This window comes from Pristis pectinata, chromosome 10, assembly GCF_009764475.1.
Source record: "Pristis pectinata isolate sPriPec2 chromosome 10, sPriPec2.1.pri, whole genome shotgun sequence".
Classification (NCBI taxonomy): domain Eukaryota; kingdom Metazoa; phylum Chordata; class Chondrichthyes; order Rhinopristiformes; family Pristidae; genus Pristis; species Pristis pectinata.
The window spans coordinates 2,055,563-2,080,827 of NC_067414.1; the positions used below are offsets into that span (position 1 = coordinate 2,055,563).

At 44.1% G+C, this 25,265-nt stretch overlaps 2 protein-coding genes and 1 non-coding gene across 5 annotated transcripts in view; 1 reads left to right on the forward strand and 2 right to left on the reverse strand.

Moving 5' to 3' along the window:
* Positions 1-25,265, reverse strand: part of mcph1 (microcephalin 1) — a 285,601-nt gene that overhangs the window by 92,849 nt on the left and 167,487 nt on the right. The gene's annotated exons all lie outside the window — the stretch shown is intronic.
* Positions 269-25,265, forward strand: part of angpt2a (angiopoietin 2a) — a 100,159-nt gene continuing 75,162 nt past the window's right edge. The window contains exon 1 of the mRNA XM_052025079.1: positions 269-1,058. Within this exon, the coding sequence (XP_051881039.1) occupies positions 777-1,058 (282 nt within the window). The 5' untranslated portion in view covers positions 269-776. The remainder of the gene's footprint in view (positions 1,059-25,265) is intronic.
* trnaf-gaa (transfer RNA phenylalanine (anticodon GAA)) lies at positions 12,981-13,053 on the reverse strand. Its single transcript has one exon. It is a non-coding gene; the product is annotated as a tRNA-Phe (tRNA).

The following is a 25,265-nucleotide window of genomic DNA, read 5'->3' on the forward strand; positions in this document are numbered from 1 at the left end:
GCACGTGAAATTGTGTTTTTTTAGTGCAGTACACTGTTAGTATTAGAGTTTCTAGAACATTATTAAAGGCATTGGTTATTTCATGGGAAGTCCTATGCAAGGCATTTTCACCTACTTGCACGAAAAGTGCATTCTTTAATTCCTAGCTGTATAATGTACTCCAGCACGTAGTTGCAGAGAAGCCCGAATGATTTCTTCTGTCTATTCATAGGTCCCCACAAAGGACTGAAAGGAAATTACCAGTGGCTCTGTTATTGGTCAATCATCTGTCTTTGGGTTTTTGGTGTGGGTTGGAGAGAAACACACTCCTGTATCTCTGCAGAGTGACCCCCCAGTGGAAGGTAATAGGCAGCCCTGGGAGGGCAGTGTACACATATAACACTTCTGCAATTCCTGTCAAATCATCATAAAACGCTGCATTGATTGAGTCAGATACAGCAGCTTGCAGAAACGTGCAGTAAGACTTCAGATAAAAGGGCACTTTCAAGCTGGGAAACCACGCCAGTGGGGAATTATGTTTGCTTTACAGCATTGTCTCTGCCTGCGCAACACAGACTGAAAGGCTACAGGAAGTAATACAGAACCTTATTACTCCAGTTTTGACAGAACATCAAGCAGCAATAGTTCACAGTGCTTTGTACTTGGCAATTTCACCACAGAATTCCAGAGGATAAAAGCAGCACAACTGAAAAATTCTTCTGTCAGATCTTAAAAAAAAATCTTTGGATTGCACTTAAAATACAAAGGACTTTCTACACTGGGAACAGACGCAGAAAATGTTGATTCCATCTCTGTTTTTCTTCAGCTGCAGTCTCTCCTTGGGAACTGGGTTTCACAAGCCTATGGATAACACTGGAAAAAGGCGTTATCAAATTCAGCATGGACCTTGCAGCTACACCTTCTTGCTTCCTGAGGTGGACAACTGTCGCTCAATGCCAAATCGCTTTGTGCCTAATACAGTGCAAAGAGATTCTCCTGAAACAGATAACGGTGGGTCTGTGCAAAGGCTTCAGCAACTCGAAAATATCATGGAAAACAATACACAGTGGCTGCAGAAGGTAGGATATTTGGTTTCCTCCTCGATAAAAGGAGGTAGACTCCCCTTTCAGGAGCAATGTACCTTTGTAAATCAATGGAAAGGAAAGTGTATCAAGTATACAGACTCAAGTAAAGTGTTGGTCTGATGCACAGATTGCTGATTTGTCTGGATACTCATTTAAATGTAATCCTATGAGCTACTACAGCACTATTCTTGTGGTTTTGAGCAGGCCAAAAACATCTGTAGTATTTAGCTTCGGTTAAAGTAAATAATTGTTTCACTAGTTACTCAGTTGTTGCAATTCTTAATACTTGCCATATGACGACAAAATTAGTCCAAAACAGCATATTAGCAGTTCAAAATGAAATAATTATAAAATAATTGATGTTAATTTTTCTACAAAAAATTAGGGACCAGCTTTTCTTCCGAAGTGTCTTTATTTGACAAAATTCGGTGTTCTGAAGAAACTCCAGTTGAGAGATGCTGATTCCCCCACCTTCCCGATATATGATCATTTTAAATTAGTGAAGTAATATTTACTTGACACAAGCATCCAAGTATATCAGTCCACATGTCATAGATATGACTTTATGTAAGCAGAATGTCAGCTCCCCCCTTTCCACTCACTTCTTCCTTAAAGAAATGACAGTAATTCTGAAATATTTAGCACAATTTTAATGTCTAAGATGCTATGTATTAGAAATGCACTGTGCAATGTGCAAGCTATACAAATCGAACGGTATCCATGGAAATGTTAACTGGTTGCTTAAAAGGAAAAAAAACTCTGCATTCATACTACCAAGTTGTATTTCAGTGCATTTAAAAGTAGTATTTCGCAACATTGTTGAGCATTTTATGACTTGCTTCTGCCCCCAAGCACACTCCTGTAGAACAATGTAAATACAGAAACCATATCATGTTAATGCATTTTTTCAGGCTTGCCTCACTTCTCTTCACACCTCACGTTTGAGGCAGTGAGAAGTTGCACTATGTGCTGAAAAGACCAGAGGTAATTGTATTATTTTACCTTCTGCTTTGCTGGAAAGTACCAAGCTCCACTCTAAACTTCCCGACAGTGGCAATGTGGATCCTGAGAACACAGCCTAAGGGATCACTGATGCATCTACCCAGCAGTATCCACTTCTAGTGCTGATTTAATAAGGTTACGAAACACTACATTTTCAGCAGAAGCTCCTTATGTTCCTGAGCCATGTGTTTGGAAAGAAGACTTATGAAATAATCAAGTTGGACAAACTTGGGTTGTTCTCTCTGGAGCAGTGGAGGCTGAGGGGAGACCTGATAGAGGTTTATAAGATTATGAGAGGCATAGATAGAGTCGACAGTTAGTATCTTTTCCGCAGGGTTGAAATGTGTAATACTAGAGGGCATGCATTTAAGGTGAGAGGGGATAAGTTCAAAGGAGATGTGTGGGGCAATTTTTTTTTACACAGAGAGTGGTGGGTGCCTGGAATGCGCTGCCTGGGGTGGCGGTGGAGGCAGATAGGACAGGGGTGTTCAAGAAGCTCTTAGATAGGCCCATGAATGTGAGGGAAATGGTGGGATATGGACATTGTGGAGGCAGAAGGGATTAGTTCAGCTGGCTGTTTTATCACTAATGTAATTGGTTTGGCACAACATTGTGGGCCGAAGGGCCTATTCCTGTGCTGTAGTGTTCTATGTTCTATGTATAGAGAAATTGCTTATAATCCAGTCAGATGAATGCAAAGGAGCAGTAAATTGCAAAACAAAGTACTTGAAAAGAGCGAGCACTTTTAGATAAGAGGACTAGTTTTGGTTAATAAGAATATTGGTACTGAGTGAGACATTTAAACAGCTTTGAGAAAAGTTATCAAAATCTGGTGAAAATATCAAGTGAAGGCAATAAAAGGATCTTCAACTTTAAAAATAATTTTGTATTGTTGCATTTAACCTTCGTTATTGACAGAGATAGTATGGGGACAACCAGACTCGTTACATTTTAGACTCCAAAGCAGCTCCCCTTTCACTTGACACACATCAGTTGGGAGATTTTATCTTTCTCTCACAACATTTGAAAGCAGCAGTGCATTTGTGCACCCAAGCAGCACGTCACCTGAATGAAGGATGTAATAACAGGACTCTTTAAAAAGAAGAGTAGGACTGACCGTTGTCAGCTTCAATTTATGAAAGGAAAATCTTGTTTGACTAATCTGCGTGAAGTCTTCAAGGATGTGACTGATAGAATAGATAAGGAGGAACCACTGGACCTGGTGTATTTGGAGATTCACAAGGTTTGTAAAGGTTGGTCAACATGTTTAGAGCATATGGAACGGGGATAAAGGGTAGGTAATAGGGCAGAAAGCAAAGAGTGGGCATAAACAGATCATTCTCAGGTAAGCAGGCAGTAACTAGTGAGGTTACTAGTGAGAATAACTGGAATAGCTCCAGCTATTCATAACCTTTACCAAGGATTTGGTGAGGGACCAAATATCACATTTACAATTCTGCTTCTGATACAACATGGGTTGGGATTGTGAGTAGAGAGGATGGAAGGAGGCTTCAAGGAGATCTTGACAAGCTGGATTACTGGGCAAATTATGCCAAGGTAATGCGGAAAAATACAGAGTTATCCACCTCAGTGGACAAAAGAGAAAAGCAGAGTATGTTTTAAATGATGAGAGATTGGGAATGTTGATGATCCAAGAGACACAAGTCCTTGCACACAAGGCACTGAAAACCAATGTCCAGGTGTCACAAACAATTCAGAAGGCAAATGTTATGTCGGCCTTTATTACAAGAAGATTTGAGTACAGGAGTAAAGATGTCTTCTTGCAATTACAAAGGGCTGTGCTGAGACTGCACCTGGAGTATTATGTACCCTTTTGATCTTCCTAAAATAGGATATATTTGCCAAAAAAAGAGTGCTGCAAAGATTCCCCAGACTGGTTCAGGGCTGGCAGGTTTGTTGTATGAGGAAGGATTGCGTGAACCACTTTAGACGGAGCTTAGACTAAACAGAGATCTGATTGAAACTTGCAGAGCTCGATTCTTCTGGCTGAGAGCTCTAGAGCCAGGGATCACGGTCACATGAGGTCCACAATGATTGACTGTGATAAGGAAAGTTTTCTTCACACACAGGATGGTGAAGGCTGTAAGGCTCAGTCAATGTGTATATTCAGAACAGAGGTTGATGGATCTTTCAAAATTAAAACAATCAGAAGGATAAGGAGATAATACAGGAAAATGGCACTGAAGGAGATCAGCCATGGTCAAAAGGTCAAATGGCCTGTTCCTGCTCCTATTTCTTACATTGGTGAGAGTTCTTCAAGCAGCATTGATGCTTGACCCTGCTGCCACCCAGCTCATCATATGATTGTGAACACTTTGGAGTTATTGAGTCAGGCTCACTATCCCCTTTTCTCCTGAGCTCTCATTGTTAAGATAAGATATCTTTATTAGCCACATGTACATCGAAACACACAGTGAAATGCATCTTTTGCGTAGAGTGTTCTGGGGGCAGCCCGCAAGTGTCGCCACGCTTCCGGCGCCAACATAGCATGCCCACAACTTCCTAACCCGTACGCCTTTGGAATGTGGGAGAAAACAGGAGCACCCAGAGGAAACCCACACAGTCACGGGGAGGACGTACAAACTCCTTACAGATAGCGGCCAGAATTGAACCCAGGTCGCTGGCGCTGTAAAGTGTTACGCTAACGGCTACACTACCGTGCCTGCCTCAATTGCGTTTCTCTTCAAGCACAATGTCTTTTGCAAACAGCTTTTGCATGTCCTTCCACAACAGGGTGCAATACTTGATGTGCAAATACATGTACCTGCACAAAGATCATTTCCCATGTGGAGATTTTCCCTGGAAACACACCGTTTTCAAACATTTACATACAATTTTTTTGCACAATAAGCAAAAAGGTTTTTGACTATCAAAAGTGTGCTGTCAGGAATTTTATTCAAAGGTATAGCCAGAAGAAAATAAAGACCCAGTGAGTCTGTCTCAGGCTGTGTCCAGGAGAAGAGCGCTCTGACGAGCAGACGCGAAGATCAGTTTCTGCATCACAGAGGGGAAATGGAACCTTAATCCTAATGCATCAAGTTTCATTGCATTATTGCAGAGTCTCCAAGTAGAGATTTGAAAGTAAATTAGTAAAATTCAATGTTCATTTGCAAAAGAAATTATTGGTTTGAGAGCTGTTACTGTATAATGTTTACAGTATTGGTAGTGCTTGGTTTTGCTGTCTTTGCTATTAGGTATAATACTGTTTTGTGATGTGTCACCACTGTCTGATTTAGGTAATCTTCAAATATAGCTCTAAGGGTAGCACAGTGCTGAACTATTCCAGTGTGCCGATGAGGCTTGTCCAAGAGATATCGGGGTTATCAGGTTGGAACATCTTTAGAGACCTGGAATCAGAACAGACTGACTGCCCACCTTCTCAATGGGGAGAAAACAGTGTGGGACCAAGAGATTTCTTTGATTTTTAAATTGATGAGGCTTAAGGAGTTCTGTTACCTGGGCATAGTTTTACAGCTGTGAAACCAACGTTAGCAGAAAGATCTCAGAAAAACAAGAACGGGACTTTTTCAACTTCTTCCTACATACAAATGTAATAAACTAGCATGGTAAAAGTTTGGCAGATAGCCAACGTACTTGAATGATATCTTAAAAAAAACACACGATTTTTTTTTGTGAATCATCCTGATGTGAAAGATTATTTGCCCAATAATTCTTCTGACTATTTATAACCACCACTTTGTTCTTTTTCTGCTGAATGAATCCATATCTTCTGGGGAACATTTAGATAACACGCTCATTATGAACCAGTTGATAGGGCACAGCTTTGGAGAATCGTTTTCTCAAAGCATGTTGGAGCAAAGCATGTCGACACTTTTAGTCACAAATACAGGATCTTTACCAGGCACTGCTTTGTGATAAACAGGCATTGCTTTGGATGGAGAGTTGTGGGATGAGGTTGAGTGTTTGAGATACTGCCACGGAATGACCTCATGAGGGCTACCATTTGCACTGTTAACTTCAACAGATCTAGGATTCTGCAAATTACACAGTTAAGTACTGCTTTGAATTATTCACTTTGGCATGCCAAAGAAATGCTCTGCTCAGTTGTTCTTCCTCTGCTGGCAAGATCGGCTGATGGTGGCATAGTGATCTATAAACTCTAAGCTTCCCAACTCCTTCATCTGATTCAACCAGCAAACTCACTGGAGATGCAAGGGTATTCCAATGACAGAGTCAGGCACATTCACTCCAGTTATACCAACAGTAGAGTCCACATGGTTATTTGGGTGGAACTGACAACTTCAAAATCAATATAAACCTAACCATTTAATTGCTACCTTTTGTGAATAATTACAGGAAGGAGTGTGGAGACTTTGGAGAGGGTGCAGAAGAGGTTCACCAGGAAGCTGCCTGGATGGGAGAGAATTGGCTACAAGGAGAGGTCGGACAAACTTGGGCTGTTTTCTCTGGAGCGTCAGAGGCTGTGGGGAAACCTGATAGAGGGTTATAAAACTATGAGAGGCATAGATAGACAGCCGGTATCTTTCTCCCAGGGTTGAAATGTCAAATACTAGAGGGCATGCATTTAAGGTGAGAGGGGGGAAGTTCAAAGGAGATGTGCAAGGCAAGTATTTTTTTAACACAGAGAGTGGTGGGTGTCTGAAATGTGCTGCCGGGGCGGTGGTGGAGGCAGATACGACAGTGGCATTTAAGGGGTGTTAGGCAGACACAAAATAAGCAGGGAATGGAGGGGTATGAATCACATGCAGGCAGGAGGGATGAGTTTAATTTGGCATGGTGTTCAGCACAGACATGGTGGGCTGCAGGGCCTGTTCCTGTGCTGTACTGTCTGCATTCTATATAAGTTGTGTCAGCCGGAGTTCCATTCCTGGTGTGATCTGCTTGCTGGCACGTGATCCCGATGAAATGATCAACCGATCCAGCAGCTGCAGAGTCCAGAGCTCAAGCAGAAGCTGAAGGGCAGAGCCCCTGGTGCTCGCTGCAGCACGTCTGTCCAGTTCCCCGGGATTCCACAACTTGAACCACTGCCGGATGACTGGGCAGGTTTAAGTTGAGAGATGAACTACGAGCGGACGAACTGAGAGAAAGGAGCGAGTGAGGGAAGACAAAAGTAGCGGCAGCTCGATTCCCACTGGAAGGCAGCGTGGGGACTCTGCAGGTAGTGCAGCTGCCTCACAGATCCAGAGAGCCGGGTTCAATCCTGACCTGTGGTGCTGCCTGTGTGCAGTTGACATGTTCTTCCCGTGACTGCGTGGGCTTCCCCCGATGCGCCAGTCTGCTTGCACATGCCAAAGACATGGCGTCAATTGCCCATAGGTGTAGGTGCGTGGAAGGGAGTCTCACTGTGAGAGAGAACAGGTTACAGGCCAGCTCTAGGTAATGAACAGGTTCCGTTTTACAGACATCCAAACATTGATTTTGTCCGTAAGTTGGAAAATGCATGAAAATCGCCGGATATAGTAACCATCCCCCCACCTCACCCCGCCCCCAGTATCAGCCTGATATGTGGAGAGAAAGTGGAGAGAGAGAGAGAGGAAACTAGCTCTGCCGTTCATAGGTGTGAACGTATGTATGTATGTTGGGTTTCTGAATTTAATAAAATTATGGGAGCTCATCCATATGTAGGGGGTGTCCATCCATTGGGAATTTGTATCCAGGGACAGCCTGCACAGGGAATAAAGGTGGGGGGGCTGGGGGGGGGGGGTGAAATGGGATTGCTCTGACAGCAAACACAGAATTGATGGGCTGAACTGCCTCCCTCTATGTTGCAAAAAATTCACAAATACATGAGTATGCAGCTAATTGAGTTTCTATAATGCATGTAAAAGAACGTGAAATGTGCTCAATAAAACAATTTTTGAGTGCTTATATTTTGGCACTAACATTGCAAACTTTTGGAATTGTAGAAATGGGTGAATACATAAAATAGGAGATTGCATCATGGTATTTATGGTTTTGTCAGAGGCAGCCACCACTTAAGCACAGTAACTTTGCCAGTTCCTGCTGGCTATTAAGAAAAGAATTCTTTCAAATCGCTATCTACAAGGGGATCTGTTGCCTATGTCTGACATGCAAGGAGTCTGGAATTTAAATATCACTTCCCCTGTTGTATCTGTTCGAGCAGATGGCAGGTTGTCAACTTAAATAATAACTGCAAACATTGATAAATTGGTGGATTTCACAAGGGTTAACAACACCTGATGTCACCGGACGAGAATTAAAACATTTCCACCATACGCTCCAAAGACTTCATAACCCAAATATTTATACAACAACACATAGCTATAGTGATAATCTCTCCATCTCAACAGGCAGTCCTGGTTCTGCTGAGTCAGATCCTTCCCTGGTTAATACTTACTAACTTACATTACATTACAGCTTACCACCTGCTTTACATCCATGGCACCTAGTTTGCTGAAAAATTGCACTGTGCTGACCGCAGTAGTTTGATCTAGACTGTCATTCAAAGTAATGAAAACAAACAAGAGATTAAAATTGGTAGTTATCAAATATTTGGCACTGTCACCTATAGTTACTTCAAGCAGGTCTTTTGCATATGCACATGTTTGGCAATGTTTGTATCACCATTGTGCTTAACATAAAACATTTGATCTGAGAAGAAAATATAAACTACATTACCTGCACAGAACAGGTATTGCCTTTAGATTGTTGGTGCACCTATCTTTTATGGGATCACAGTCAATTAGGGAGTGATCACTCTACTGGGAGTATCCTATAGGCCTCCAAATAGCCATCGGGACACTGAGGAGCAGATAAGTAGGTAGATTTTGGAAAGGTGCAAAAATAACAGGGTTGTTGTCATGGGTGACTTCAACTTGGGTGGCATGGTAGTGTAGCAGTTAGTGTAACGCTATTGCAGCGCAAGCGACCCGGGTTCAATTCCCGCTGCTGTCTGTAAGGAGTTTGTACGTTCTCCGTGTATCTGCGTGGGTTTCCTCCGGGTGCTCCACATTCCAAAGACGTACGGGTTAGGAAGTTGGGGGCGTGCTATGTTGGTGCCGGAAGAGTGGCGACACTTGTGGGCTGCCCCCAGCACATTCTCAGTAACACAAAAAGACGCATTTCACTGTGTGTTTCAATGTACGTGTGACTAATAAATAAATATCTTACCTTACTTCCCTAATATCCCTAATAAGGAGGTAGGGGAGGTCCTATATGAATAATTTGCTTCAGTGTTCACCAGGGAGAGGGACTTAGACGAATGTGAGGTTGGTGTGCAACAGGCAAATGTGTTGGAGCACGTTGAGGTTAAGAAAACAGTGTTGGAGCTACTAAAAAGCATTAGGATAGATAAGTCCCCAGGGTCGTACAGGATATACCCCATGGGGAACCTCGTCAAACGCCTTGCTAAAATCCATATATACCACATCCACCACACTTCCTCAAAAAACTCTACTAGGCTTGTGAGGCATGACCTGTTACTATGGGAAGTGAAGGAAGGGATTGCTGGAGCGTTAACGATGATCTTTGAGTCCTCCCTGGCCACAGGAGTGGTACCGGAAGACTGGAGGATGACAAATGTTGTTCCATTGTTCAAGAAAGGTAAAAAGGATAATCCTGGGAATTATAAACCCATGAGTCTTACGTCAGTGGTGGGCAAACTACTGGAGAGGATTCGTAGGGACAGGATTTATGAGCATTTGGAGAAGTATAGTCTTATAAGGGATAGTCAGCATGGCTTTGTGAAGGGCAGGTTGTGTCTCATGAGCCTAATAGAGTTTTTTGAGGAAGTGACAAGACAAATTGATGAAGGTAGTGCGGTGGATGTGGTGTATATGGATTTTAGCAAGGCATTTGACAAGGTTCCCCATGGTAGGCTCATTTAGAAAGTCATGAGGTATGGTATCCATGGAAAATTGGCCTGTGGATTCAAAATTGGCTTGTCCATCGAAGGCAGAGGGTGGTTGTAGAAGGGCAGAAGGGTTGTAGAATTCGACCTGGAGGTTGGTGACTAGTGGTGTTCTGCAGGGATCTGTTCTGGGTACATAGATTCCTCAAAGTTGCTGCACAAGTGGATAGGGCGGTTAAGAAGGCGTACAGTATGCTGGCCTTCATTAGCTGGGGTATTGAGTTCAAGAGCTGAGAGGTGATGTTGCAGCTCTATAAGACCCTGGTTACACAGAAGCAGAAAACCTACAGCTCAATACAGGCCCCTCAGCCCACAAAGCTGTGCTGAACACGTTCCTACCTTAGAAATTACTAGGCTTACCCATAGCCCTCTGTTTTTCTAAGCTCCATGTACCTATCCAAAAGTCTCCTAAATGACCCTATCATATCCGCCTCCACCACCGTTGCCGGCAGCCCATTCCACACACTCACCACTCTGAGTAAAAAACTTACCCCTGACATCTCCTCTGTACCTTCTCCCCAGCACCTTAAACCTGTGTCCTCTTGTGGCAAACATTTCAGCCCTGGGAAAAAGCCTCTGACTATCCACTGTTCTGGTCAACTCATTATAGGAAGGATGTGGAAGCTTGAGAGAGGGTGCAGAGGAGATTTACCAGGATGCTGCCTGGGTTATAGAAAATGTCTTATGAGGAGAGCTTGGGCAAGCTAGTGCTTTTCTCTTTGGAGCGATGGAGGATGAGAGGAGACTTGATAGAGGTGTATAAGATTATGAGAGGCATAGACAGAGTGGACAGCCAGCACCTTTTCTGCAGGGTGGCAATGGCCAATACTGTTTAAGGTGCATGGAGGAAAGTTCAGGAGAGATGCCAGAGGTAGGTTTTTTTACACAGAGAGTGGTGGGTGCCGGGAATGCACTGCCTGGGTGGTGGTTGGGCTGATACGATCGGGTCATTTAAGAGACTATTAGATAGGCACATGGACGAAAGAAAAATAGAGGGCTATGGGAGGTGAAGTAGAAAGGGGGATAGATCGAATGGGGATAAGGTTTATATAGGTCGGCACAACATCGTGGGCTGAAGGGCCTGTACTCTGCTGTACTGTTCCATGTTCGAGTGGGAGCTGGATTAAGTCCTGAATTACCAACAGGCCACAGAATAGTAGCTTTCTTGTCTTGAACCATCAAGCAGTTAGATCACATCTTGAGACTGAATCCCAGCTGCATGCACGATAACTATCCAGCTAGCGCACACTTTTCATCAGAAGTAGAGACAAGTTTCAATAAACCCCACAACTGTGGTAGAATGACGAAGTTTGGACATGGCCCATGTAACATAGGTGTTTCATGACTAATCCAGTTTGAGAAAGTAACTTTGACCATGTGGACAGCAAGGTGTGTGTTGGATTTCCAACGAGCATTTAATTTGGTTCTGCACTGGACTTTATTAGCAAAGTGTGACGCTCATAGCAGCTTATGACGTGAGTTAGTTATTGATGGGAGATGGTAAACAGAGCAAGAGTGAAGGGCTTGGTCTCTAATTGTACACGTTATTGAAAGGAAGAGGAAGTTATAAACAGGTAAAGAAAGCTCATGAGTGGGCAGAACTACAGCACAGAGTAGAAAGTACAAAATCTTCCAACTTGAATTCAGGAAACATAAATCAGAATATTATTTTAAAAGTGGGATATTAATCAAGGGATTTATGTACCTATGTGCACAGTTTAATGAAATTCAACGCAGGGCAACAAACATGAATGAATAAGGCCTGAAACGTCGACTGTCCATTTTCCTCCACAGATGTTGCCTGACCCTCTGAGTTCCTCCAGCATCTTGTGTGAAGGCCCTAAGAAAGTTTACCGTTACCCTTTCCAGTGGACAACTTGACCAGTTGCTATATGAGAATAAGTAATTGGTTTATTATTGTCACTGTACCGAGATACAGTGAAAAGCTTTGTTTGTGTGCCAGCCAGACAGATCATTCCATACATAAGTACATCAGCAGATACAAAAGGAAAAAAAAATAGAATAAAGAATATAGTGTTACAGTTACAGAGAAAGTGCAGTGCAGGGAGACAATAAGGTGCAAGGGCCATGATGAGGTAGATTGAGAGATCAAGGGTTTATCTTTGGTGTACAAGAGGTTTGTTCAATAGTCTGATAACAGCAGGATAGAAGCTATCCTTGAGCCTGGTGGTGCCTGTTCTCAAGCTTTGGTAACTTCTGCCTGACAAGATGGGGGAGAAGAGAGAATGACCAGGGTGGATGGGGTCTTTGATTATGTTGGCTGCTTTCCCAAGGCAGCGAGAAGTATAGACAGAGTCCGTTGAGGGGAGGTTGGTTTCCGTGATTGACTGAGCTGTGTTCACAACTCTCTGCAATTTCTTGTGGTCTCAGGCACAGCAGTTGCTGTACCAAGCCGTGATGTATCCGGATGGTGCACTTGTAAAAATTGGTAAGAGTCATCGCGGACATGTCAAATTTTCTTAGCCTTCTGAGGAATCAATCTTTCAGGCGAATTGGCTACAATGAGAATCTTCAGGATCTGAATGCAGTGGGAGTGTGCCAGCCAGCAGATATCCATCTACTTTGTTACTATGAGCTGTGTCTAGTATTTCAGATGGGGTCAGAAGAAATGCTGACCAGAATGAGAGTGAAGAGGCAAGCAGATTCAAGGCCATAGAATTCAATGCACAGATACATCACTACAATTTTTTAAAAAATCAGCTTTGAATACAATAAGATAAGATTTCTTTATTAGTCACGTGTACATCAAAACACACAGTGAAATGCATCTTTTGCGTAGAGTGTTCTGGGGGCAGCCCACAAGTGTCGCCACGCTTCCGGCGCCAACATACCATGCCCACAACTTCCTAAGCCGTACGTCTTTGGAATGTGGGAGGAAACTGTAGCACCCGGAGAAAACCCACGCAGACACGGGGAGAACGTACAAACTCCTTACAGACAGCGGCTGGAACTGAACCCGGGTCGCTGGCACTGCAAAGTGTTTCACTAACCACTACACTACCGTGCCTGCCCTGTAATTATGCTGAAACCCGGGATTGAACCAGGGACCTTTAGATCTTCAGTCTAACGCTCTCCCAACTGAGCTATTTCAGCACACATAAAGTCCCCGCTGAACGAAGACACTTGGCATTTCACTTACTTGCTCTGCAAACATGAGAAATAAGAAAGCCAGAGTGGCAACTTTCTGATCTCGGTGCTGATAACTGCAGAAGGATTTATAAATGGATACAAGTGCATGCGTCAAACACTTTATATAAGCACAAAACCAGCAAGTACACTCCAGTCCCAAGAGGAAAATTGAATTCCTGAGGCCAAGAGCATGAACTATTTGTGTTTTACTCAACTAAACAGACCAAGTTCAACCCAAAAGTGCATGCCGGATAAACTATTGGGAGCTAAAGGAGTGATGCAGAAATAACAAAGGAGTCCGCATTTCGGTAAGGAAGATGTTAAGTTGCTCCCAGATTGTCGGTCGCTGCACTGACACCAGTGGAAGGTGCGAGATGTTAGGTTCTGGGAGACATTGAAGATCATCAAACACAGAAGTGAACAGGGCTTGGTGTGAGTCAGGAAATGGGAACAAAGTCTACAGAGGATATAAGGGCAATGAATGCAGAGCCTACAGATAGCATAGGATGGATGAGGGGTGCCAAGGACAACGATGGAGTTAGTGGCTGAGGAAAAGATGTTATGGCAGGGATTGGAGATTGGTACTGGTATTGGTTTATTATTGTCACTTGTACCGAGGTACAGTGAAAAACTTGTCTTACAAACCGATCGTACAGGTCAATTCATTACACAGTGCAGTTACATTGGGTTAGTACAGAGTGCATTGATGTAGTACAGGTAAAAACAATAACAGTACAGAGTGAAGTGTCACAGCTACAGATAAATTGCAGTGCAATAAGGTGCAAGGTCACAACAAGGTAGACCGTGAGGTCAGAGTCCATCTCATCGTATAAGGGAACCATTGACTAGTCTTATCACAGAGATGCAGGGCTCCCAATATGTAATTGAATGGAATTTCTGTTTATCTGCACAGAACATTAAAGTCTGACGATTTACAGACAGCAGAAGGGTGTACAGAGGAGAAGAGCTGGGCATTACCAGCACACTCACTGAAAGTGATGGTGCTTTTGGCTGAAATTGTTGAGCAACAGCAGGCAGTTAGAAAATAGGAGGGGGCAAGCAGAATTACTTTGGGTAGAGAGGGAGGTAACAGTGCAGGCACAGGGTGAATCCACGGCTGCCAATTCTCTGCCCACGACTCGATAAATAAAAATGGAACTGTCAGTTGATGTGGCTCCATCCAGCAGAGGGGTGGTGTTGGAGAAGAGAGTGCAGTCGGCAATGCCAAGACCTACATCCATGCTGGGAAGGACGAGGAGAGATAGATCAGTGGTCCCAACCTTTTTCAATGAAACCCCAACTGTTCACACTTGGTAAAATTCATGAACCCCAGAAACCTCCTGATGATACCACAGGCTGCTGCGTTGAGTATATTTTTACTTTGTTTATGAACTTTCAAACCAAATTACTTGAACAATGCTAAAGCCCTGTGTGCTTTGGTGACCCCCCAGGATACCATGAGTCACAGGCAGGGAGCCAGCAGGTCAGATCACCTTTGTCCTTATTCTACAGAATGCCATCATTAGTCATTTTGATGAGGGCCCTTTTAGTAATGTTTCAGGAGCAGAGGCCTGATTAAAAGAGAGTTAAAAAAGGGGCATGAATTTAGGAAACTTCAAACATTTTGAAGGGCTTTGGAGAAGAATAAAAGAAGACAGGTGTCGGTTGCCAGGACAGAGGAATCAAAGGGCAGCTGGTAGGATTGATAAAGAGAAAAGTTTTCTCACAAACCAAACCACACTGACAAAACAAGCCACTTCCTGAACCATAGTGAGCATCCTATCTGGATGCATCACGGCTTGGTATGGCAACTGTTCTGCCCAAGTCCACAAGAAACTGCAGAGAGTTGTGGACACAGCCCAGTCCATCACACAAACCAGCCTCCCCTCCAACTACTCCATTGACACTTGCCGCTACCACCTTCCACCCTGATCATTCTCTCTCCTCCCCACTCTCATCAGCCAGAAAATACAAAAGCTTGAAAACACGTACCACCAGGCTCAAGGACAGCTTCTATCCTGCTGTTATAAGACTACTGACTGGTCCTCTTGTACGATAAAGATGAACTCTTGATCTCACAATCTACCTCATCATGGCCCTTGCACCTTATTGTCTACCTGCACTGCACTTTCTCTGTAAATGTAGCATTATATTCTGCATTCTGTTATTGCTTTTCCCTTTGTACAACCTCAATGTACTTGTTTTGAAACGATCTGTATGGATAGCACGTAAAACAAAGTTTCTCACTGTACCTTGGTACATTTGACAATAATAAAGCAGTTACCAATTACCAACCGCCAACTAATGGGCTGTTCAAATTTTCAGTCACTCTGATTACTCTGCTGTTTAATGTATTGCAGTCTGAGGCCCAGACCTGATTGTCTGCTCTCAGGGCCCAGACACCGTCATTCCACAAAATAGACTGATTGCCAGAGGAAGCAACACACTGCTGGAGGAACTCAGCGGGTCAGGCAGCGTCCGTGGGGGGGGAAACAGACAGTCGATAATTCAGGTCGAGACCCTACACCTGGACTCACAGGAAGCAAACCCTTTACAGTTACATGTCTTTAACTGAGCTTCAGAACCCTGATCCTTTGAGGCCTAACTCACATCTTTCAACGGCTCCTGTTCATAACTGGTTTAATCAACAGATCATGGGCAGGTACGGTAGTGTAGTGGTTAGTGTAATGCTTTACAGCGCAGCGACCTGGGTTCAATTCCCGCCGCGGTCTGTAAGGAGCTTGTACATTCTCCCTGTGTCCGTGTGGGTTTCCTCCGGGTGCTCCGGTTTCCTCCCACATTCCAAAGACGTACGGGTTAGGAAGTTGTGGGCATGCTATGTTGGCACCGGAAGCGTGGAGACACTTGCGGGCTGCCCCCAGAACACTCTACGCAAAAGATGCATTTCACTGTGTGTTTCGATGTACGTGACAAATAAGATAAAGAAAGAAGAATCAGAATAATAGCATAAAATACAAATTCTGTGCCAGACATCCTCACGCCTCTGCTTTCATTGCAGTCAGTCATATTTTCAGAATAAAAATCACACAAAATAACAGCACAGAACAATGCCATTTGGCCCATCATGTCCGTGCCAGCTCTCTGCTGGAGCAACTCTCTAGTTCCACCCACTGGCTCTTTCTCCGTAGCTTTAAAAATGTCGACGCCCTCTACTTATCCAATTCCCTACAACCACCAGATTCTTGAACTGACCTGAACAACCTTAGTTCTCCCTCAGCAACAGAACACTATGGACCAACTCTTGCACTACCATGGACTTGTCTTTGATTGTGTCTTTGCTTTTTTTGCACGAAGATCTTGTTTTTGAACAATTTTTTTCACTGTATGGCATAATTTTGTTTATATGTTATGTGTAACTTATATGCTGTGTGTTGTCTGTACAATGTGCCTGTGATGCTGCTGAAAGCAGGCTTTTCATTGTACATGTACCTCATCGTACTTGTGCATGTGACAATAAACTCGACTTGACGGATCCATAGAACTTGTCTCCACCACACCTGCTGGCTGTGCATTCTGGATTCCAAAGCACACTGTGTAATAAAGCTTTTCATTGAATCACTGTACATTTGCTTCTCCTTTACATACCTGTGACCTCCAGTCCTTGACTCCTCCAGGCAAAAGGAACAGCCTTCCACAATCATTTCTATCCAGACTCATCACTTTATATACAACTAACAACTCTCCCCTCAGCCTTCTTCAAAGAAAACAGTCCCAGTTTCTCTAATCTGTCCTTGTAACCGTGGCTCCTCGTCCCAGGAACCATTCTCAGTAAATCTTCTCTGGACTCTCTCACGTCTTCATGTCTTTTCCAGAAGGCAACCAGAGACTCTTCTGTCAACTTTTGGTTCCAATTTACCCAGGCCAGATCCACTCTCATCCCATTGAAGGTGGCTTTCCTCCAATTAATTATTTTAACTCTGCATTGTGTCTTCTATAGCTAACCTAAATTGTATAATATTATGATCACTGTTTCCTAAATGCTCCCCTCCACCTGCACTTGACCCACCTCAAACCCCAGAACCAGATCCATTAATGCCTCCTTCCTTGTTGGACCAGAAACGTACTGCTCAAGAAAATTATCCTGTCCACATTTAGAAGCTCTGCACTTTTTTGGCTCTTAACAATCTAGCTGTGCCAGTTTGCACTGGGATATTTCAAGTCCCCTACAATAAAAATCCTCTCTCTTCAGCACAGTAATATTCTCTTTTATCAGCACTGAATCACCTCCTCCTTTCTTTCCTTCCTTTGCCTCCCCAAACATTTTCTTTTCAGGAATATTTGATGCCCAGTCCTGCCTCTTTTTGAGCCAAGTTCCTGTGTTGCCACCACATTGTATGCCCCGGTTCAGCTTGTGCCGGTCTTCACCAGCCTCATTTACCTCACTCTGCCATTCACATGCACACAGAATGAACCTAACGTAGCTGTTATTTCATTCCCCTCTGCGCTGACCCAAGTAAAACCCTTTCACTGACATAAACTAATGTGAACTGTCTTATTTTTCTTAGGTTTTTTGCTTCTAATTTAATTTTATCATTTTTTTTACTGTGGCTCTTTTGGCAGCTGAACTTTTTAGCTTGCATTCTCTGCTCTTCCTGATGCACTCTATTTGTCTCTACCCTTGTCATCGCCCAGAGCTATTACATTTTGCTTTTGCCTATAAATACCCCATCAACAAAACCTTCATCTTCTATTTCCAGCTTAGTTTTTCTATCTTCTGGTTCTACCCTCAGGTTCTCTGCCCACCTGTCAAGCTGGCTTAAACCCTCCCTAAAAGCACAAGCAAACTCCTCCACAAGGATACTGCCCCACTTCCTGAAGAGGACCAGGTTAAAGATCGTGGTTATTGTGCATCAGGGCACTTTGTTCATAGTTTTCATTTCAGTTTTGAAAGACATATGTTGACTTGTGGTGGAGTCATAGAGTAATACAGCACAGAAACAGGCCTTTCGGCCCAACTTATCCATGCTGGTCAAGTTGCCTGCTCGAGCTAGTCCCATCTCCCTGCATTTGGTCCATATCCCTCAAAACCACAGCTCTACCACATCCTCTGGCAGCTCATTCCATATACCCACCACCCTCTGTGTGGAAAAAGTTGCCCCTCAGGTCCTTTTTAAATCTTTCTCCTCTCACCTTAGACTTTAAGGGAGTCTAAAACTAGAGGATATCTAGTTTTACACTCCCCTCCCCTCCCCATGGTTCTATATTCTACCCTGAGGAAAGACTGTGACCATCCACCTTATCTACGCCTCTTGTGATTTTATAAACCTCCACAAGGTCACCCCTCAGCCTCCTACGCTCCAGTGAAAAAAGTCCCAGCCTGTCCAGTTTTTCCTCATGGCTCAAGCCCCAGTAACATCTTTGTGAATTTTTTCTGTACCCTTTCCAGCTTAGTGACATCCTTCCTATATCCAGGCGACCAGAACTGCACACAATGTTCCAAGTGCGGCCTCACCAACATTTTATACAGCTGTAACACGACGTCCCAACTCCTGTACTCAGTGTCCTGACCAGGGAAGGCAAGGTTCTTCTTCATAACCCTGTGTCTCCACTGAGGAATCATAAGTAAAGCTGATTCCATGTTTAAGTTTTCATTCTCAGAGATGCTCGGGTAATTTCAGCGGCAGAAGTGCTGCAAAATCCAATGCCTTTTCCTTTTTCTCTGTCTATTAAATGTTTCAGGATGCAAAGTGCTTGGGAAATAAATGGAAGGAAAGAAATAAAGGGTAGCATTGTTGATTAAAGGATGCTGGAAAGAAAGGATGGTGCAGAGGGTATAAGTCTGGTCAGATGGGGGCTGCATCCATGTGTTTCCTTCACTTGAGCCATTCTTTTTTACCCCCAAATGGAGCGCTATATTTAGTCATCTTTATTAATTTTCTCAAAGGTCAGGTTCGGAGAATTCTGCAGTGCCAGAGTCCCTTGACCGTTCAGGAAACACCCTGACAGGCTTTGACATTCAGAGATATCCAGAGAGTCCCAGACCAGCCGTCAGTTGTGGCAGGGCTTACATGCTATAATGGGCTACAAAACAAAGTTGGACAGCATCAGCAACAACAGCGCATCCCTTCCCGATGAGCTTAACACATTCAATACATGTTTTGAACAGAAGGGATTGGTTTGTCACCATCCACCCCGACAGCCTCCAATGAAAATGAACCCATGGTCACTGTTGAGGACGTAAAAGTGAACCTGCAGAAAGCATCTGGCCTGGATGGTGACCCTGGCCGTGTGCTCAGATCCTGTGCAGATCAGCTGGCTGGGGCATTTGCAGACATATTTAACCTCTCCCTGCTTCAATCTGAGGATCCCACCTGTTTTAAGAAGACCACTATCATCCTGGTACCTAAAAAAAACAAGGTAACATGCCTTAATGACTACTTAATGGCTCTGACGTCCACCATCACGAAGTGCTTTGAGAGGTTGGTCATGGCACGCATCAACTCCAGCCTCCCAGACAACCTGGACCCACTGCAATTCACCTATCATTGAAACAGATGTACAGTGGATGCCATCTCCCTGGCCCTACACTCAGCTCTGGAGCATCTGGACAGTAAAGACACCTACGTTAGACTATTGTTTATTGACCACAGCTCTGCCTTTAATACTATAATTCCAAGCAAACTCATCACCAGACTCCGAGACCTGGGACTCAATAACCGGATCCTTGACTTTCTGACCAATGGAATGCAATCAGTGAGGATAGGCAGCAGCACCTCCAGCATGATTATTCTCAACACTGGTGCCCCACAAGGCTGCGTCCTCAGCCCTCTACTCTACTCCCTATACACTCATGATGGTGTGACCAGATTCTGCTCTAACTCCATCTACAAGTTTGCAGATGATACCACCGTAGTGGGCCGTATCTCAAATAACGATAAGTCGGAGTACAGGAAGGAGATAGAGAGCTTCGTGACATGGTGTCATGACAACATCCTTTCCCTCAATGTCAGCAAAACAAAAGAGCTGGTCATTGACTTCAGGAAAGGGGGTGGTGTACATCAAAGGTGCTGAGGTCAAGAGGGTTGAGAGCTTCAAGTTCCTGGGAGTGAACATTACCAACAGCCTGTCCTGGTCAAATCATGCAGAGGCCACGGCCAAGGAAGCTCACCAACCCCTCTACTTCCTCAGGAGGCTAAAGAAATTTGATATGTCCCCTTTGACACTCACCAACTTTTATTGATGCACCATAGGAAGCATCCTATCTGGATGCATCACAGCTTGGTACGGCAACTGCTCTGCCCAGGACTGCAAGAAACTGCAACTGCAGAGAATTGTGGACACAGCCCAGCGCATCATGGAAACACTTCTCACTTCCTCGGTAATGCAGCTGGCCTATCAAAGACCCCACCCATCACAGACATTCTCTCTTCTCTCCTCTCCCATCAGACAGAAGATACAGGAGCCTGAGGGCATGTCCCACCAGGCTCAAGGACAGCTTCTACCCCACTGTGATACAACTATTGAATGGTTCCTTTATACGATGAAATGGACTCTTGACTTCACAATCTACCTTGTTATGACCTTGCACCTCATTGTCTACCTGCACTGCACTTCCCTGTAGCTGTGACACTTTACTCTGTTTCTGTTACTGTTTTACCCTGTACTACCTCAATGCACTGTGCAATGAATTGATCTGTACGATCGGTATGCAAGACAAGTTCTTCACTGTACCTCAGTATGAGTGACAATAATAAACCAATACCAATCTTATAGCTTTTAACACTGAAATACTAAAATAAAATGTAATTATTCAACATCTTTCAAAAATACAAATCAAGTTTGCTAAAAACATAAAAATACACTGGGGCTGGGGCTGTTCTCATTGGAGAGGAGGAGGATGAGGGGAGACATGATAAAGGTATACAAGATATTGAGAGGAATAGATAGAGTGGACAGCCAGCGCCTCTTTCCTAGGGTGCCAATGCTCAAAACAAGAGGGCATGGCTTTAAGGTGGGAAGTTCAAGGGTGATGTCAGAGGGAGGATTTTCCACCCAGAGAGTGGTTGGTGCATGGAATGCGCTGCCTGGGGTGGGGGTGGAGGCTGATACATTGGACAAGTTCAAGAGATTGTTAGATAAGCATATGGAGGAATTTAAGTTAGAGTGATATGTGGGAGGAAGGGGTTAGATAGTCTTAGGAGTGGTTTGAAGGGCAGCACAACATAGTGGGCTGAAGGGCCTGTATTGTGCCCAATTGTTCTATCGTTCTAAGGTACACATAGAGTTATGAATATCAAATTAGAATCATAGAGTCATAGATTTATACAGCATGGAGACAGGCCCTTCAGTCTAACTGGTCCATGCCTACCAAGATGCCCATCTCAATTAGTCCCATTTGCCCGTGTTTAGCCCATATCCCTCTGAAACTTTCCTGTCCATGTACCTGCCCAAGTGTCTTTTAGCTGTTGTTATTGTGCCTGCCTCAACCACTTCCTCTGGCAGTTTGTTCCGTGTACGCAGCACCCTCTGCATGAAGAAGTTGCCCCTCAGGCCCTTTTTAAATCTCTCCCCCCTCATCTTAAACCTGTGCTCTCCAGTTTTTGAATCCCCAAACCGTAGGAAAAAGACTGTGTGCATTCACTCTATCTATGCCCCTCATGATTTTATACACCTCTGGAAGGTCACCCCAAGTTAGAGGAAAAAACAACCCATGTTCCACACTGCTCCCTGAATCTTTGTTCTGCAATCTCCACTGAAATTGGTACCAACCTTGCCCAACATTCATGGTGCAATTCCCAGCATAACACCGGACTCCAGCAGCACAACAAACTGGCAGATTCAGCCTGCCAAATCCATCAATTAGTCCTCGACAATATGTCACCGGAAGTTTGGGAACTTTTTCCCCCCAAAAATATACTTTATTCATAAAATGTGCTTGTGATGCTGCAGTAATTAAGTTTTTCATTGCACTTGTGCACACATGTACTTGTGTATATGACAATAAACTCAACTTTGACTTTGATACTGTAGACAAATGGAGACAACATAATCATTGCTTACAGTACCAAGCAATTCAATACATTCTTCTCCAATATGTTAATGTGACTAATGTTTTATCTGCCCATGTTGCATCACTGGAACATCTGAGGGGACCAGACCGGGTGTCCGGTGGCAGCAAGACCTGAGACTGTGGTCTCTTCCCCAGCGTATTGCAGTGACGACACTAAGCTTCAGTGCGTCCCTCAGTACGCACTTTTCTGCACCTTGAAAAATGAGAGTTGGCAGCATTCAAACTTCAATTTCAACAGCTGAGCTCCATGTGGTTGGATATGGCCTGCATGTGCTGTGCAGAAACCATGCAATAACATCCCCATCCTCCCATTCACAGGTAATGGGTGGAAAAATATTTTCCGAAAAGCACGCCTCGTGTCTTTATTCTGTTTGTTTATTTGATGGCTCTGAAATAATCTTTCACGCCTGCATTTGCTTTCACATGAAAAGAACTTAATGAAGCAGCGATGGATAAGCAAGCTCACACACACCCTCCATTGCCTGGAGATGCTTGAGGTGTAGAGGGGGCAGTTTGGCAGTGAGGCAGCCACTTTAATGTGAAACTGCCAAGAGAGGCCCTGTATTAGCTGTATTCACTTAGATTTAGGCTGAAGGAGAAAACTGATTCATGGTCAAGCAGCTTCAAGTCACAGCAGATGTTCTGGAGAATATTTTCTCACAGAGAAGCAGATAAAAGATATATTGCACTTGTTGACTTTTCAGAACAGCTGGGCACGGGTGACAGATTGGAGAAGTAATTTGTGAAACCGTAAGAACAGCAAATCCAGATCTCACGTCCCTGAGGTTCAGTCCTCAGCCGTGCAACCGCAGAAGTGCATTACATGTTAAACCTGTTCTGCTAAGGAGTTGGGGTGAAATTGGATGCTGAGTGTTTCCTGGGTGCACCCCTGAGCCTGCTGAAGTCTTCCAAATGTTTGCAGACATGGAGTGTTGGTTTTGTATCAGTTCCACCAGTGGTAACATTTCCATCTTTGTGTTACACCACTCACAATTATAACCCCTGAGGTAGCTGGTAAATTAGTTTAAAGTTTCCATGCTGCAGGGCAACTTCCTCAACCAATCAGATGGAGCCCATCCAACCTCTCTGCACATTAGACCTTATGTCGAGGGGCGAGGGATGAAAGGAGAGAGGGAGGGAGGGAGGGCGGGTGAACAGGCGGGGGGGGGGTGGAGAGATAGAGATAGAGAGAGAGAGAGACAGAGAGAAGGGGAAGAAGGGGAGGGGGGAGGGGGAGGGGGGAGGGGGGAGGGGGAGGGAGACAGAGAAAGACGGGGAGGGGAAGACAGAGAGGGAATGGGAGAGAGAGACTTCTTTGTATCCAGGAAGTTTTGCAAGTGTTGAGATATGGCTTATTGTTACCTCCATTCTAATTTTTCAAAGACCATCAGCATTCAAAAGGAATAAGGTGCTTATATTTCAGAAAAACGTACAATGAACAATGAATAGCATTCCGGAAGAAAAGACAAAGAGAGCATGAGAGTGAGTGAGAAATGAGAAAAAAAAATGAGAAAAGTGACTTGCAGCCAGCTGGTTCCTCCCGCAATCTCAGGATGTCCCATTGCATCTCAGTGTTAACTTGCACAGTCCAAACTCCCTCCAACAGTAATGAGTTAAATGAAATTGCAACAACGGGAGGACCAGATGCTGCTCTGAGTGAAGGGAGCAGGCTCTCAATTTAATCATATCTCTGGAATCGTATCAATCTATCAGCCCTGCACTCAAATCGAAGGCAAAATATTGCAGATGCTACACATCTGAAATTTAAACTAAACACAGCACAACTGCACAAAGGCAGACAGTATCTGCAGAGAGAGAAGTTCAGTTAAAGTTTCAGACATAACTTTTCCTCAGAACCTTCTGATAACTGGCCAGTGACCTCAACTTCTAGCTTGGTTTCTCTCTTCACAGTTGCTGTGGGACCTGTTGAGTGTTTCTCTCCTGTAAACTGTCTTACTCAATGGTCAGAGTGCTGTCATGGAATTAAGTCTGACAAGAAGGCAGGCAAGTAAATACCAGAAAGAAAGACTGTGTGCAGAAGTCCAGAAAAAATTATGATAGATTTGAAATCTGGTTCCAAAGAAGAAAAATGTAGTGGAGACCCAAGTGACTGAAGATGCTCAAATCTGGAAAAACAGTCTGCTGGAAACAAAGACCGAACTGTCGACAATTCCTCCCCCCACCACAGATGACCCACCAACTTCCTCCAGCAAAGGTATGAGGTCTCGCAGAAGACTCCTGTTCACAGTACCACACTGTCCAATTATCCTCCCGTTTCTCTAAACCAGTGAATATGATGCAAAATAAAATTATAAAAATGTGTTAAATTAGTTATTGCTACAACATTGCTCCTTTTGTAAAGCACTTCTGATTGACAGAGTAACTCGGGCAGCAGAAAGCCCCTGACTGTTGGGAAGTTCTCTCATCCTGCTACCCAGATGGACCCAGTTAGATCACCTGTAAAACTTTTAAATGCACAGACAAATTCAATTTAATGTTGTGATGCTAAAGCTCCTTCAATGTTACAAATGAACGAGTGGTGAAGTTGTACTCTGTGCATGCATTCAGGTATACGAGTTGTTCTGCAGTCACTTCAGCATAACCTCAGCCTGCAGTACAGTAAACATTTGCTCCCTTTTGCAGAAGGCAAGGCAGCACTCTTAGCTTAGTGACTGCGACTTAAAATATGCCTGTTTTCTAACCTGTTCAAGCTCTGACGAACAATCATCTCAACCCTTTCGTTGGACTCTCCAATGAAATGACATTAAGTTGCATTGCCGATAATCTATTGCTTCTGCATTGAACCCGGGTTTTCCAGTGGTGATGATCAGGTGCACTGTCAGCACCTGCTGAGTAAAGGAAGGAGATGACTTATCGGGCTCAGTCGAGCTGTATTCTGCCTGCTCACAGTTCACAGCCCTGCACTTACCTGGCTGGGTACAGGGAGCTACTCAGCTTGAGCCACTGCAGCCAGGTGTAACAAGGCCTCACTAAAGCCCATTTCAGGAAGGTCCCCACAGCCTCTGGCAGGAGATAAGGCTGGCATCAGAGCCACACCTCCCCTCAACATCATCAAGGCTTTGTAAAACAACCCAGATGAATAACAGCTTACTCCGAATCTCCAGGCCAGGAATCCCCATTTCTT